The sequence below is a fragment of the Typopeltis vanoorti genome, chromosome 1 (assembly GCF_054136105.1).
Source record: "Typopeltis vanoorti isolate ZY-2024b chromosome 1, IOZ_Tvanoo_1.0, whole genome shotgun sequence".
NCBI classification, from domain to species: Eukaryota; Metazoa; Arthropoda; class Arachnida; order Uropygi; family Thelyphonidae; genus Typopeltis; species Typopeltis vanoorti.
This window is the reverse complement of record NC_143549.1, coordinates 85,999,094-86,016,616: the sequence shown is the minus strand read 5'-3', so window position 1 is coordinate 86,016,616 and position 17,523 is coordinate 85,999,094. Positions and strand designations below refer to the sequence as shown.

At 34.2% G+C, this 17,523-nt stretch overlaps 1 protein-coding gene and 1 long non-coding RNA gene across 2 annotated transcripts in view; both read right to left on the bottom strand.

Annotated features, from left to right (window-relative positions):
• LOC150110174 (uncharacterized) overlaps positions 1–1,881 on the bottom strand; it is a 101,229-nt gene extending 99,348 nt beyond the window's left edge. Inside the window, exon 1 of the long non-coding RNA XR_016548244.1 lies at positions 1,858–1,881. This is a non-coding gene — a long non-coding RNA (uncharacterized LOC150110174). The remainder of the gene's footprint in view (positions 1–1,857) is intronic.
• Positions 1,882–2,260: 379 nt separating this feature from the next.
• LOC150110173 (uncharacterized) overlaps positions 2,261–17,523 on the bottom strand; it is a 79,518-nt gene continuing 64,255 nt past the window's right edge. Inside the window, exons 3-4 of the mRNA XM_090391796.1 lie at positions 15,903–15,962; positions 2,261–2,275 (exon numbers count right to left, since the gene is read on the bottom strand). Coding sequence (XP_090247922.1) covers positions 2,261–2,275; positions 15,903–15,962 — 75 coding nt within the window. The remainder of the gene's footprint in view (positions 2,276–15,902; positions 15,963–17,523) is intronic.

Sequence of the window (17,523 nt, the reverse complement as noted above, 5' to 3'; positions counted from 1 at the left end):
TTAAATGATGTTTGACCTGAAATAGTTTAAAAATTTTATAATGACCACACTATATAAATCATAAATCTTAGTCGGAACAACAGAATCCTTGGGATGTTACATAATATTCTGAACAGATTTTCATTTCAAGACCCTTGAGAAATTATGAGAATATACCATGGATATATTTATTTTGTAGATAAAAAAAAAGGGAAAAAAAAGATCCTTTCCAATGGGAACATTGTTCAGAATATTACAGTAGAGAAACTGTTGCTTTGTAATGTTCACATTGTTTTATTTATCCCTCTATTTGAGCACTTTTGGATGCAATCTACTCCAGATGCCTTTCCACATTTCAGATTTCTGATGTTTTTCTAACTCAAGTATTGATATGTATTGACTCACTGCATTCCTCCTGAATATTTTTTAACAATGTCATGTCAATGTGTGAAATAGAACATTTAACATAACTGAAGTAAAAATTCAAGGTAATTAATTCAAACATTAGAATATCTATCTTCTGGTTTTATGTGATATCTGATATACCCCCCCCCCCCAAATCTAAATCCTCTATTTCTTTTTTTCTAAGCTTTTTTTAATAGCATTGAATATTTTGTCACATTAGTAATACACATATTCTATATTCCTACCAGTCTTCTCCTGAATTGTTTAGCAAATTCCGCACAGAAAGTTACATTTCTTATTTTTCTCTGCATTCTTGAGGATATCTGCAACTATTTGCTAAAAACAACTTTTGATATTCTTTCATCTTTTCCAGGACTGCCTCTAACTTCTTGGATGTGTATGAAAATTCCAATTTTTCTATCCTTGCTAATAACTTCACCACATTACTGAATCAATGTTTTCTCTGAGGGTTTACAACAGACTCCAAAGTTTGGCTCTTGTTTTCAAACTGTCATTTTGATTGCAGTTCACCTCCAAAAGCTGGTCACCTTATAACTCTTTTCAAAACATTTGTACAGATTTTTTTTTAATATGATATTCATTTTTATCCTTCTTGAAAATAAATGGTGATAATTTTCCATTTTATATATATACACACTAAATACTCATATCCTGAATCAGTGTCCAAGATATCATTATCAACAATAACATAGTCAAAACTTATTTCTTCTCTTTCCTCCCCATGAAAGTGAAGTTCATGTGCATATTGCTACACTTGAACGTGGCATTGTTAATGATTAGTCCATGTTCTGAAAAGAAATTCGGCAGCTAGAAAAAATATACAAAACTAAAGTTACAAATATAGGTCTAAACTTTTTTAAAAAAACTCTATGCAATAATGTAAATTTTATAACTCAAACACTTCATGCAACTATACACATATTGAACTCAATTTATATCATAGATATAAATAGGATTAATGTTTCAATTTACATTTGGACTAAGGAGGTAATGTAGCATAATTGTTTGTGTTACTGGATATCAGAAAGATGATTATTTAATTAGTAATGAACTCATATGTAGTATAATTGTTATCATTACTGATATATTTTGTTTATTCACATGGACAATCAAGGAAATTAGTGATTTGATAAGATATTGAAAATACACAATTAGCACTAGTGTTAATATTCTGTATAAAAATAATAACAAAATAAAAACACAGCAATTATAATAATGGATGAGAGAGAATGCAAAGAGACATGAACGGAAGAAAGTGCAAGCCATCCTACTCAAGGCCGATAATTTAAAAAAATTACTAAGAAAGATGTGTTGTTGTTGGAACAATGGTGTTATCTGTTGGTATCTGCGAGTGGATTTTCTCTATGTGACTGATCTTCATTGCGTGATTTAGCATGTGTGTAACTTTTACTTTTATAATGAATTAAGAAACTTACTAAAATGATTACATACCTCCACCATACTGTACAAAATTTTAACTTTTGGTTTGATGTCTTCCTAAAGAAATAAAAATAATTCAGTACTATTCAAAATGAAATTATATAATATAATTAAGTCCCACTATAGCAAACTCTTAAGGACCAAAGAATAGTGTATTATAAGAAAAGTTCAAGAAGCCAAATCTGCATAACAATACTGCTGTTTTCTTTAAAACAGCATTATTGTTAGGGGATTTGGCTATTGCAATAATGGTGTTTCCTATAGTGAGAACTGTTTAGAGTAAATATCAGTGAAAACATACCATCGCTGACAAAATACAGAAATATCACAAATGGAATAAAGCAACAAATTAATCATATAATGATTATCTCTAAAAACTTTTTATATATCATCATAATTAATATCACTCTTCATATCATTCAACATTACCCTACATTCATAAAACAGTTATTAATAAATCAATATGTTTAAGTCATGAATAATAATCATATACATTTATATATAGTCAGCTTCGGTGACTGAATGGATAGCATACTCGCCCTCCAACCAACAGGCTGGGTAAGTTCAAATTACACCTTGGGAATGGATGTTTGTAAAAGCCTGCTCTAAATAAACATGTATATCTCTGAGTTCATAAAGTTTGTCTTTAAAAAAATGAAATAGAATATATATACAGTATACCTTTGTTTTATATATTATAACAAAGCATTTGACAGTGCTCACCTAAGAAATTAATAGAAACATTAATAGAGAAAATAAGTGACAGGAATGATATAAGACTGATATCCAATATATATTTATTGGAACCAAACAGCAAACATAAAAAAAAAAAAGTGAACTGTAAACTTTCCAAATACAAAAAGATGTTGGCCAGAGATATGCATGTGTGTTCTCTTCTGTTCAATCTCTACAGTGAAGAATTTTTTGAAAGGAAGAACAGGAGGGAGTAAAAAAAATAGTAGGAAAAAATATAGTCATCATCATGCAGATGCTGAAACTTTCAAAAGTTAATATAGCAAATAAATATACAGAGAGAAAAATACAGCCTTACATCAATACATACATTCCACATAGCACTCTGATCTGTGTGGAATGTATGTATTGAAACCCTGGTTCTCCAAAAGATGTGCCAAGGCTGTAGAGATAAAACACCAGACATACCACAACTGACTGAAATCAAGAACCTCATCCTCCTTCAAAGCTTAGACCGAAGCCCATAATAGAGCCAAAAAAACAATCAACGCTTCCAAAACAGAGTTCGAAAGAGCAAAAAGCAGGACACTAGCAGCCTGTCCAAACGGCAGCCGAGCCTTTTGGTCTCTCGCCAAAGCAACCGGCCGTAACTTCTGTCCAACACTATTCCCACCCCTATCATACCCAGATGGCTCTACTGCATCATCACCCACAGAAAAAGCCAATCTTCTGGCTTCATACTTTGCTTCAAATGCATGTGCATATAATGCCCCCTATATCCTTTTGCCAGGATGAGATCAGAAAAATACTGTCCAAATTAGACACAAAAAAAGTCTCCTGGCCCTGATGGCATGCCCCCAATTGTTCTGAAAGTTTGTGCTCCAGTAATGACCCCTATCCTGTGTCACCTATCTATATTCTCTTACTCCACTGGAATCTATCCGACAAACTGGAAATTGGCCTATATTCAGCCTATTCTCAAGAAGGGTGAAAAAGCCATCCAATTACCGCACATCTCGCTTACCTCAGTCCTGTCAAAGGAATGGAAAAAAACCATCAATTCTCAACTCCTATACTATCTTGAAGACACTCACCAAATAAATGACCACCAGTACGGTTTCTGCCACTGCCAATCAACAGGAGATCTACTCACATACGTCACCCATCTCTGGACAAATGCTATGGAGAGGTTTGGCAAATCTCAAGTGGTTGCACTAGATATCTCCAAAGCCTTTGACCGGGTCTAGCATAAAGGCCTACTAGGCAAATTACCATCATTTGGTCTGACCTAGGACTTCTGTAGTTGGATTGCCAGTTTTCTGTCTGGATGCACACTGTGTGTGATGGTGGACGGCCCCCTGTCCTCTCACCATTCAATTGATGCTGGGGTCCCACAAGGTTCTGTCCTCTCACCAACCCTCTTCCTGCTATATATCAAATAACCTACTGCAATTGACCTCCAACCCAATGCACAGTTTTGCAGGTGAGGGGCACACTAACACTCCTTGCATGCATTTCATAAGCCTTACCCTACACAACTCACTTCAACCTACAGAACATCAACCACCACCACCCTCAATTCCAATCTCCAAGCCATCCTACAATGGGATTCGAATAACCTCATAAATTTCAACACCAATAAAACCCAGTTCTATACTATTTCCCATAAAAAAGAACCATTTTTTCCCAGTATCCTTTTAGATGACCCAAATTTCCATACAGTTTGAGATCTCACTTCTTGGGATCACCCTCACATCAAACCTCTCCTGGCATAAACATATCACAACCATTGCATCCTCAGCCTCAAAAAAACTAGGATTTCTCTTTCGCTCAAGACGTTACTTCACCCCCAAACAGCTATTAACATTATACAAATCATAACTCCACCCAGCTATTAAATACGGCTCCCACATATGGGGTGGGGCCCTAAAAGCTCTCTCAAAATGCTCGATTCAATACAGAGGAGAGCAATTAGACTATCAATGATCCATCCCTTACTTTACTCATTCTCCCCCCCCCCCACTTTCACATAGATGTATGGTCTCTGCAGTATGTATATTCTACAAAGATTTCCATGGGAAATGCTCATCTGAAATAACATCAGTAATTCCTCTGCTCAGTACTAAGCTCATTGGAACATGTGCAGCTGCTGCACAACATCCCTTCACAGTACACCTAGAAACAAACAGAACAAGTTTCTTTTCCTCTTCCTTCATCCCTGCAACTGCTGCACTGTGTGACAGTCTCCCACCTGCTATATTTCCCAAGGAATACAATTTAGTCATTCAAATCAAATGTAAACAAATTTCTCCTTTCCCAGTCCACTACTCATACATGGTACTAATGTACTATAGGTTGACCAACCAACATCCTGTGTATGGGCTAAACATAAAAAAAAAAAAAAAAAAAAAAAAAAATCAAATTCCAAAACTGTTCACAATATTAAACAAAACAAAATAAAAACAAAACAACAACAAAAAATAAATAAATAAACACACACACACACACCAAAGTTAAAAATCAAAGTAGAAACCATAGAAGAACACTGCATGCAGATCTGGGCACCAGGGTTTCTTGGTGATGAAAAGGAGGTGGAGAGGATCCAGAAACCTTCTGCCAAGATGGTAGCAGATCAATGGAATGAACCTTACGAGAACAGGTTGAAGATTTGTGGTGTACAGAAAGTAGTTGATAGGTGAAAAAGGGGTGATATGATTGAGACATACAAATTACTAAAGGGTTTTTACAAGATTAATTCAGAGGAAATTTTTCAGAACAGGTGTGTTGGTGGGAGAACTAGGGGGCCATCCATGGAAACTGAGTAGAGTGTAGTTAGCAAGGGTCTTAGAACAAGGTTATTTGCTTGGAGAGTAGTGAACGAGTGGAATGGGTTGCCAGAGTCTGTTGTGGGTACCATGACTGTGAATGAGTTCAAAGCAAAGTATGAGACAGATACTGCACAAATGTTGGATAGTTCTTGACATGATGTTTAGGGCCTCCCTTGAATGAGTCCTCAGACTCATCAAGGGAGTTGCTCATAATAATAATAATAAGTCAAACGTTACACTTATTTAGGACATGTAATTACAGAGGATGGAAGATGCATAAAAGCTCTAGGTGAAAAATAAAAATAAAAAATGCAAAATCAATCTTTAACTACTGGATTAAGAATGATTAAATGCTTTATGGTTTACTTTTCTCTAGGGAGCAGAAACATGAATAATAAACAAAGAAGACAGAGGAGGGAATGATGTTTTTGAGATGTGGATATATAGAACATTGAAGATCTAAAATAAAATTAATAAAGAGCATACAAAAAAATAAAATATCATACATTCATTTTAAAAATTTATGGAATTTACAACCGTGTTAAAAAAATTTTTTATTATCCCAACGTTTCGATCTTCACATCAAGATCATCATCTGGAGCATACATCAATATACAAGACAAGCTGAGTTACATTATTAATTGTAAGCTAAAAAAAACAATGCTTTGATCACATGTTATTCTACTGGCATGACCTCTAGTGGGAAGAAAAAGAAAAAAATTACATCAAGCTAAATTATATTTACAATGACAGTAATAAACATTCTTTCAGAAACAATTGTAAATTCCATAAATTTTTAAAATGAATGCTGATCACTGTGTAACTCTAAAAGAAAGGATTAAAATATCATACATGGGTCATGCTGTGAGGCATAAGTCTTCAAAAAAAAGATTTATTAAAAGAAAGAATTGAAGGCAAGCAAAAGAAATGTTCTTTTAGAGATACTTGTGCCATAAAGTTTCTTCAATTCACATAATAACATGAAAGGAGTCAATAATACAGTATGGAAAAAAAAAAGTTCTGAACTTTGACACCCATTTACTCTATAACACATATCATTGTAGTTATTCAGTACTTTTTTTTGTGCTACACTGTATTTATTGAATAAATATTATTCATTCCTTTCCTCATGTCATTGTGTGAATTGAAAAAAAGCAAAAGAAAAGAGGACAGTGATACACAGTTCAAAAACAAAGGACTGCCTGAACTATGCAGAGAGCTCCCCAAAACAGAAATGGATGGAGAACCATTATAGCATGGATGAATGGTGATGACACACACACACAGTCAGTTCTCAACCAATGATGGGATTCTGTTCCAACAATCCTGTCAAGTTGAAAAGGATGCAAGTTGGAAAACACTATATGATCCATAAAGAATTATGATAACAGTTAGCTTAGCTGAATGCTAAAAGGTATAGGTCTGCTTTATTATATTTTTAAACTAATTTTACTCTTTGTTTTATAGCAAAATAATCTGCAACTTACAGCATTAAAATTACTGTATGCAGTAACTGTACTGCAATAAATAGTGAAACATGAGGATACAGCTATTCTGTGCATTTTACCAATAAAATAATCAGCTGGAAAAAACATGGAGCAAGAATAATTCTTCAAAGTTGCTGCTTATTAATTAGCAGAGAATAGGTCATCAACAATAAATTCTTCAAATTGTGGAAGGGCAACAAAGCATTCTGAGGATGTTGGAAGTTTTTCCACTTCGTTATACTATAAATTGAAGATGCCAAGAAATATTCTTGGTTTAATCCTTTATTCAAGTGTCAGCAAACAAAGTTTACACCTGAAATAATTTCAGGACTGGCCAACTCGTATACAGAGGCTGATGACTTCACATCACTTGTTTTAGTATCCCATAATGCAAAACATTATGCATTGCATAATGCTTTGCACGATGGGAAGGGTCACTACCCAGACCAGTTTTGACCTTTATCAAGGTCTTATCAGCGGGAGCAGACCCAGCAGTGATATCAAGATTGAAGTAACGTAGAAGTCATATTTTCATATATGAGTAGTCTAAAGGTATCACAACTTAATATTAAAATACTCTGGATTAAAGATAGATCTTGGAAGTTTTTCCACTTGGTTATACTATAAATTAAAGATGCCAAGAAATTATATTCCTGGTTTAATCCTTTATCTAATTTAAGCAAACTTTGTTTGCTTACACTTGGACAAAGAATTAAACCAAGAATATAATTTCTGGGCATCTTTAATTTATTTTGAGGATGGCTCACCAGGTGCATAACTTGTGGAAGATCTGAGATCAGGGCTATGGTGACAGCAGGGGTGAGTGTCTTTATAAAGTTTGAACATTAGATACAACTTCGTCTGTATGGTTTGCATTTTCTTTTCTGAATAAATTTCTCTATGGTAAGTAATTGCATGCTCACATCATTCTGTGTATTTCGCTAAATCTCTCCATGTTGAGATCCACTGTCTCAAAGAACTGAATTGTCTTATTAACAGAGGCAAATGTTTCTGCCAATTTTTCACTGTAAAATTTTTGGAGAATTGGGCTTCTTCTGTTTTTTTTTTTTCCATATATCTCTGAGCTTCTAGGTTCTATTAGGTCTTTATCTAATATTTCTTCTTTCACAGATTGCCCTGCTGCTCTACATCTTTACTGTAGAGCAGCGATAGAGTCTTGATTATATTTACAGATGCTTCTTCCAACCACACTATTCACACACTCTGCTTTCACCTTCCTCCATGCTGCATCACACTGTACAATGTAAGAGATTATATTCCATCCAAAAGTTTCTGCAAGTTTTCTCACCCTCAATAGCAGCAAAAGCTTAAATAAACAGTATTTCTTAAATAATATAACTTGAAGACAGAAAATAAAATACCATAATCCATGTAGGATTGAGGTGGTATTCAGTGAATGTGTTAATGGGAAGGCCAGTGTAAGTACAAGTGGTCATAAGTCATGTCACAAGTGTAAGATTCATTACGCATGTACCAATATGAAACATGGAGCAATTTTTATGCAAATATCACTACCACAAAAGATTGCAAATCTATAGTACATTATCATTGGGTAAGTTATGGATTAAATTATTTAGAAATTCTGCTCTCTATAGACTCAATAGGAGTAAAAAGTGTTTTCATTCGGTTAGAAAATAAATTATACTAACCATGAAATTACTATGTGTAGCCAAAACGTTTTGAGAAAATTAACAAAAATGCTACAATTAATAAATAGCCCATGTGAATTTTTGGTGAAACTTCAAAGTAGACTCCTTAACTGATGCATTTGTTTGCATGTTCAGACCAGCCATCCATAATTTTTTTTTTTAAATTGAGTTTAGATCCCTTGTAATAACTGCACTCTGAATCTAATTTAGTGTTTGGAAATGACAATCTTTTAACAAAAATTTCAATTTCAAGAAAAGAAAATAATCAGCTGGAACAAGGTCTGATGAGTATGGTGGGTGGTAAAAGGCAGTTTCCTACCTGCCAAAAATTCCTTCACAACTACAGCACTGTGTGAAAGCGTTTTGTCATGAAAGGAACCATTTGTTGGATTGGTAACAGTGAAGGGCTCATGTGATTCATTCTTTATAGTAGGCAATGCAAAACATCTTTATAAAATTCTTCATGTTGGAGGCTTAATGGATTGTATACAGCACTCAGAAGGGATTAAAACAGAATTTAATACTTCCTATATTTCGTTTCAGTCATTGAGACATTTTCAGATATTACAAAAAAACTAATGTAACATATACTCAAATACCACACAATACTAAGCCAACCAAGTGTGTGACTCTAAAGTCCTTGCCAATTTTTATATGGAAAATTTTGAAAAATGAGCCATAAACTCAGCCCCCTCTCAAACCTTCTATCTGGCTAAGATTTGTAGATTATGTGTTCTCTATTTGGCCTCATGACCAAGACACATTAGACTCCTTCCTCAGTCACCTCAACAGCCTACATCCAAGAATCCAGTTTACAATGGAAAAGGAAAAGAATAATAGTTTACCCTTCCTAGACACCTTAGTTACACGCCTTCCTAATGGTGCACTTTTCTTCACTGTATACAGAAAACCTAAGCACAAAGGCAGATACATACACAAACTCTCCCACCACCAGCACCCCGCTCAACAATATGGCATTATTATTCACCACGAATTTGTCCTTAATGCCTTTTGATCATTAGGGACAAATTCGTGATGAATAACTCCTTCCATGTTGAACAAGATGAGCATAATCTATAAATGCTGTTGAAGGGTGGCCACTTCTAGCATCATCTTTCATAGTTTCCCTCCCTCCCCTTGTGGAAGCAATTTGATGCATTTTATATCATTCAAGTGTTTCTACAGTACTTTTACTGACCTTCACATAGAACTTTACAATATTACTCTCTGCTCCTTCAACTTCCTCACAAAAAAGTGTTCTCAACAACTGCAGAACACAGGCTACTGATACTTAGTCACATGACAATCAAAGATTCACTACAATATTGAAAGTGTCAGCCAACAGGTGGTACATGCAATGCTCTTGGGGTGACATTAGTCTCAAAACTTCTGACTCACACACATTGTATATTGTTGTGTTAATTCTTTACCTAAGCATGAAGTATCTTTATAAGTAGACTACTTTATAGACTGCTAAAATCCGATCAAACTGCTTCAATATCCAATTAATACAAAGTTCATCTTTCAAATGTGTATATTACTACGTATTATGGGAAGGATCAACATCCAGACTGGTTTGATTTAATGAGGACTCATCATGGAAGCTGGATCAATAGAAATACTGAATCTAAATCAATGCAAAAGTTACATGTTTTCCATATATGAGTAACAAAATAGTGTATCATCACATTAAAATGCTCAGCTGCAGAAGTTTTTCCCTGACTTGGTCAGTAAATTAGACCAGACAAATTATATTCCTGTTTTAATCTATTACCAAAATGTGAGCAAGTGTATGCATAGCAATATACATGTATGAAAGGTGTTTGTATTAATGGAATACTGAAGCAATCTGATGTGGAGTCAATAGCTGCCATATGAAAGCAGCTAAGCCATGAAGGTAATCCACATGCAAACTTTTGTTTGCTCACGAATGGGTAAAGGATTAAAATGAGAATATTAATTTCTTATCTAGTATAATTCAGACCAAACAATACCATTTTTCAAGCCACTTCAGGCCTCCAACAAGGAGGGTGGTGATCTTGTTCCAGGAAATGGAAATAATCTCACACCTAAAAACTTCCATGACAATCTCTGCCACAGTAATTCAAACCCATAACATGCTGGTCAGTGACTGAAACCAATCTGGTTGGCTAATTGTTACTGCTACATTTGTCATATATATATATGCAAGATGTGATATAATGGCTGCCAACCTCTAATAACAGATGGCATTCAAAGGAAAATGGATATAAAATGCATAATGTAGGAATGATGAAAGCATAACTGTCAGTAGTAACAAGATTATGTTTTGATTAATAGTTACCAACACAGAGAACTGTTTTGTTGATTGACAACTGTTTTGGCATAATTATAACTGATCGGAAGTGAAAAAAAAAAAATAAAATAACTGCATATCATACACACAATGTAAGTTGATGAAACACTTAACCCAATGTCAGCATCATGCAATAGAAAACTGAAGTGAATAGATATCATTTGTATGATAGATGTATGATTTCACACACACACACACACACACACACACACACACACACACACACACACACACACACACACACACACACACACACACACACACACACACACACACACACACAGTTGGCCCTTGAACAACATGGGGGTTAGGGGCACCAACCGTAGAAAATCCACGTATAACTTTTCACTGCCCAAAAACTTAACTACTAATAGCCTACCTGACCAAAAGCCTTACCGATAATATAAACAGTCAATTAACACATATTTTGTATGTTATATGTATTTATATACTATATGTTTACAATAAAGTAAGCTAGAGAAAAGAAAATGTTATTAGGAAAATCATAAGGAAGAGAAAATACATTTTACAGTACTACACTGTATTTATCAATTCCATAAGTTTACATCGTTAGTTTACAAGATGAATCATCTCTCTATCAGTACCTACATCAATATTGTCTTATATGATACAACACACTGTAATGTTATACATATTACTCACACTAGACATCAAAAATGAAAAAATAATGTGTAAAGAAATTATTGATATTTATTTACAGGTATAACGATTCATGCATTGATAACGAAGAAACAGAAATATGTTGCTTTACGATAGCCTAGTGCAGGGGTCGCCAAACTTCTTTGACCGTCAACCCCTTCAAGAGTTTCTTGACTTTTTATCGATCCCCCCCCCCTCTATTTTACTATTATGTAATTATAATAGGACAAGCAAAAAAAGACGCTTATGTGAGTTTTTAGATTGTTTATTTTATAGTTACAGTGTTTATTGTATGTATAATATAGTATATATTATTATATTGGCTTAACATCAAAGGGATACGTTTTTGTTTCATTGAAAAATAAGTTTGAAATGAAACCAGCAAAAATTTCATTTTTTCTGGTTTCATTGCATCGGTAATAAAAGTTTTTTCACAAAGAAGACACATAGGCCTCGTTTCGTTTCTTATTGAAGCAATAAACCCAAGTTTCAAATATTCTAATGAATATTGTCTGCATTTCTTTTTAGAATCTGAAGCTACCATTGTGGTTACTGGGGTTGTAACAAAATAACTAAGATTGAAGTCAGTAAGCAAAAGTAATAAGTCTAAATAATATATCTACCCATGTATTTCTATAGGATGTACAAAACTGCCAGCCCTGCTCAACTCTTCAACATAGAGAAGTTTAGTTCATGAATGAATAACAATTGAATTATAATATGTATGTTGATGAATTTTAGAACATTAATGCTCACTTGTATGTCGATGTGCAAAGACTGGGATCGAATACGTGTAAGTATAAGTAAATAAGCAACCGTGCACGTGTTGCAATCTCGCTCCCACTGTGCCAGCCGGGCAGGAACTGCCGACATCCATTTATTGGTAAATACGTCATTTTAGCCTACTTGATTGGCCTCCGAAACTATTTTCATTACCTTGCTCCATCTTACAGGTCCTATTCATGTCACTGTTCCCACGATTCACTCTTAATTGCCTTGTCATTCAGGATGGAGGTAATCCAAGTTATCCGAATTAAATATTACCCATACAATAATGTCTTATATTTTTCTATCGACCCCTGGGGGTCGATATCAACACCACTTTAGCGACCACTGGCCTAGTGTAATTAATAAAATTGCTTCGTGGTAGCCTAGCCTACACACTAATGAATGAATCATTATAAAAATTTTATTTTACGCTAATTAATTTAAATAATTAATAACGGTTAATTTTATGCGTTATGATTAATACAGCATCTTTAAGTTTGTTCACTTTTCTCTCGACTGTGAATGGCAGCATGTACAATTGTGTTTGTGTGCATAAGTTTTGATAAATTGTAATTTTTTATAATAGATTTGTGTATATTTTATGGTAGCAAATGATAAAGAAGACTAGTATGTACATATATTTTAAGCATTCATGACATACCTAACTTTTCCTTATTTTTTTTTTTAAATTGTCAATCTCCAAAAAATTTTCCAATATACTTATTGAAAAAAATCCACATATAAGAGGACCCGCACAGTTCGAACCCATGGTATTCAACTGATGGGCTGTCATAGAAACAAAAATATACTTACAAAAAAAACTTTACTGGAAATTAAAGTAGACATCTTTCACTACTTTTCTACATAATTTCCGCCATTGTTCAAGCACTTATCATAACAGGGCACCAAGAGTTGTATACCTTTGTCATAGAAGGTTACCACCTGTGATGCAAACCACATATTGGCTGCCCTTTGACTTCAATGTCATCTTGAAACCGCCGACCACCAAGGAAAGATTTCAGATGTTTGAATAGGTGAAAGTCGCTTGGTGCGAAGTCAGGACCACTCCATTCATCATTGTGCACACCTGTCCTTCATTAACAAGTTTTACCTATCTTCGTACGATTGAATCACTCATTGTATGTTCTCCATAAACCTCAATAATTTGCCGATGAATTTCAGCTGCTTTAGTGTTCCTTGCATTCGAGAACATGTGGCGGGCGATTCGATTTTACATGCAATGGGCAATTTGATTTTCTCAGACAATATAAACACACACACACACACACACACACACACACACACACACACACACACACACACACACACACACACATCAAGAAGCATACGAACTGTGAGAATGTTGTCCGAAAAGGCACCAACACCTTACTAAGGAATCAAGAAACTCAGCACAGATGCACACCATTGCGATCACAGTGCTGCTGTGAAAATATTTAAAAACGGAATTTACTTTCTGGACGTCCCTCATATATACGGTGTGTGCGTGTGTGCGCGCGCATGTGTGAAGTATTCCTCTTTTAGAAAATTTCCTAAATGATAGCTATACAAAAAATATCATTCATTGCATGACAAGTCTCAATACTAATGATACTTGTGAGTTATTAATCACTTTTAACACATCTTTAAACCCATATAATAAAACTAATATAGAAAATGGGCCAGCACATAGTAAACAATAACTGCATGTTTTCTTTAATTACAGGGGATGCCAATTCGTCTAATGGATTGGCATATTGACATTCCTAGAATCCTAAGAGAAATATGATACTTTTTAAGTTACTTCAACTTAAAAAAGTATCATATCAGGGAAGTCATACCAGGAGGAAAATCATCCATCATCTAAAATATTCAGATAATAGGTAAAAGTGAAAATAATTTTAAATATTATAAGTAACACCAAAAAAAGCAAAATAAAATGATTACTTCATTACTTTATAATAAATTGATGGGAAGAATTATTATTATTATTATGTGACACCACCAAAGAGTACAAGGACTCATTGTGGGAGGTTACACTACTCCACTATATGCAATTCACCATCTCCCCTACTTAATCCTTCAAATAAACAATGACACTACTAGCATCAACACAACACTATCTACCACCCACTACTATCAATAGTATTTTCTATTTGTAAATTGTGTATGTTCTCGTAGTCGATGGGCCGGTATACAGCATGAAAAACACAAGTTTTTCAGGGGGAAAAAATGTTATTTCTGTATGAGATTGGCTTAACTCACCTTCAACTGAAAAATCTCATATTAAGCTTTCCTCTTGTAATGACAAGAATCAAACTCAAGTCTGTTCCAGCTGAAGGTCCTGATGTACCGTTGTTCTACATGACTTAATTTCTTAACTGCATTAACAACACCAAACAATTTAATCAAAAGATGTTTTATTAACTGCTTATATTTCACTGAATTTAAGTTTTACTGAATTTTCATTACATTTCTTTATTTCCAAGTCATTAATTTTCATGGAGGAATGTCTTTTTAATTGCAAATGTCAGATGTGAAAGCATCCAATGGAGAAAAGTCATCAATGGGAAGTTAGTAACGATGTAACTTTTTCATGTGGTACTATCATAATATCCTGTACACCCAGTGGTGAGCTATAAGGGGCTCGCGCGAGCCCTTTGCTAATTTTTTTCTCAAATTTGCGAGACCCTTGTTGTTCTTGTTTAATAATCTTGTAGAACTAGAAAATGCCACCGTGGAATGTATACCTACTATAATTGCTACTTTAAATTCATACAGATTTTCTGATAACTATTTAAAAAATCATCTCATTGCATTTTGTTCTGATGGAGCTAGTGTAATGTTAGGAAACAAATCAGGTGTTGCAATCAAACTTCTACAAAAATTTCCGAACGTTGGGATTTGGCATTGCGCTCATCGTTTACACTTAGCATTAGATGATTCGATAAAAACATTAAAAAAATAAATCATTTTGAAATATTTATTGATAAATTATATGCTTTTTATCATCAATCACCAAAAAATCAATGAGAATTAAATGCGATTGCAAAAAGACTTTGGTTCGAAATTTTAACGATCGGCTGTGTGTTTGGAGCACGATGGGCAGCTTGCACAGTTTATGAACGGCTCTTGCTTTGTGGAGAAATTACCCAGCTTTATGCAAGCATTTTGCATGGAACAGTAAATGTAAGGGCTTTTTAAACAGACTTCTCAATTTGGAATTTTTAAAAGATCTAGCATTAATGATTGATTTCCTACAGGAATTATCATATCTATCAGGAGCTCTACAAAGTCGTAATATAAGTATTATAAGGGCTAAGTTAGGCTTCTTCTTCTTTTTTTTTTTTTTTTTTGCTCGACGATGCGAGCTCTTTGTTAAAATTTCCATAGCTCACCACTGTGTACACCCCATAAGGGTACATATGGAATTTGATGATGATGATGATGAGTGATTTAAACTTAGTATTTTTATGGGTATGGCTTCCATTGACCACAGGTCATTACCAAGACCAAACATTTATCATAAAAATTACTAAAAATCAAAATTTACTAGTTATTAATTAATAGAAGCCAGTTTGCTATGATAAATGTGCATGTGTTTTGTTACACAACTTACCTTCACATCAGCACTAAGCGTCTCTACTTCTTCTAGAACTCCATCCATCAATGAAGCTATCTACAATGATAGAAAAAGGCATAAAAAAAACTGCATAAAACAGGAAATACTTTTCAACAATGCAAATCTTCATAAAAGTATTAGCAAAAAAAAGAACCAATGGCATTTGTGAAAGTTGGGATAGAATCAGACATTATCCTTCCTATGATCTCAAAATAGTTTTATTTACAATGGACTTTTAAAAAAAGTTAAAATGAAAGCCTGAAATAATTAGCAGTTTAAACGATACTTGGGCTTTAATAGATTTAATTAGTGAATTAATGCATTTATTTCATCAAAATCTATTTTTTTTTTTATCTGCTCTCCAAACAATTGACTGCGAGTTCCAATTCCACTGCAGACATAGATGTTGTCTTGTAGATAAACATATATGTTGGTTATACATGGCTTTAAAATTTTCAGGAAATGACAATGTATACTAGAATATTAATTAAAAACTTCAATCAATATCTTCCTATATTTTGGCAATATTACATTGCCATCTTCAGAGATCACAAAACTATGATATGTGCACGCAGGCACTAACAATGAACAAATGAGGCTGAAGAGGACAATTGAAGTCAGTCCTAGAGTCTTAAATGTGCCCCCCTACGCTAAATTGGATTGTCTTGGCTGTTGGGCTGATGTTCTTAGAATGCAAGCTTCCCAAATTTGGGGCAGTCTCATGCACCCAAATTTGTTGATATTTGGGAAGTTTTTTAGAGCTGAGACTGATTCCAGGAATAATCTTTCATACTTATATTTGCTGCAATGTAGTAAAGTGGCTTATTCTTCCAAGATATTCTGTGGTGGGTGTCCAGTGCATGGTCACCAATTCCTAAGTGGCTGTATTGGTGAAATCAGATGTAGTCTTTGTCCTTTCTTTTAGTGTTACATGGTAATCAGCATTCATTTTAGAAATTATAGACTTTACAACTGTGTTATAAATAACTCATTTAATATCCGGACGTTTTGATTTTCATATTAAGATCATGTCTTCTTATATATGAAGACATAAGAATATTCTTATGTCTTAATATAAGAAGACATAACAATATAAGAAGACATTTTATGTATTCTTATATATCCTAAAAGAAAAAGAACAAATTATTATTGCCAGCCTGGTTGGCCAAGTGGTTAGTGTGTCCACTCTCCTACCAAAAGGCTGCTGGTTTGAATCCTGCCGCAGGCATGGATGTTTGCGATTGTCTGTGGAAATACTAGTGGTAATGGTAGGCGGTAGATGGCGTTGATGTAGTTGTGGTTAGTTGTATTTGGTGGAGACAAAAAGTTGTAGTGTAGGTGTCCTCCCTCGATGAGTCTTTGGACTCCCTGCAGGTGTCACATAATAAAAATAATAAAAAATATTACAATTTGATGAAACATGGGGATTCAAGGGTCTTAAGATACGATCCTTTTTTTTTTTTTTGGTTATATCAGTTGCTTTAATATCATTTTTGTTCTAGGTGTTTATCAGAACTTTCCAGGCTTCTCTCATATATACAAGTAGCTCAATTGTGAAGATACTCCACATGCAAACTTTGTTTGCTTACACTTTGGATAAAGGATTAAACTAAGAATA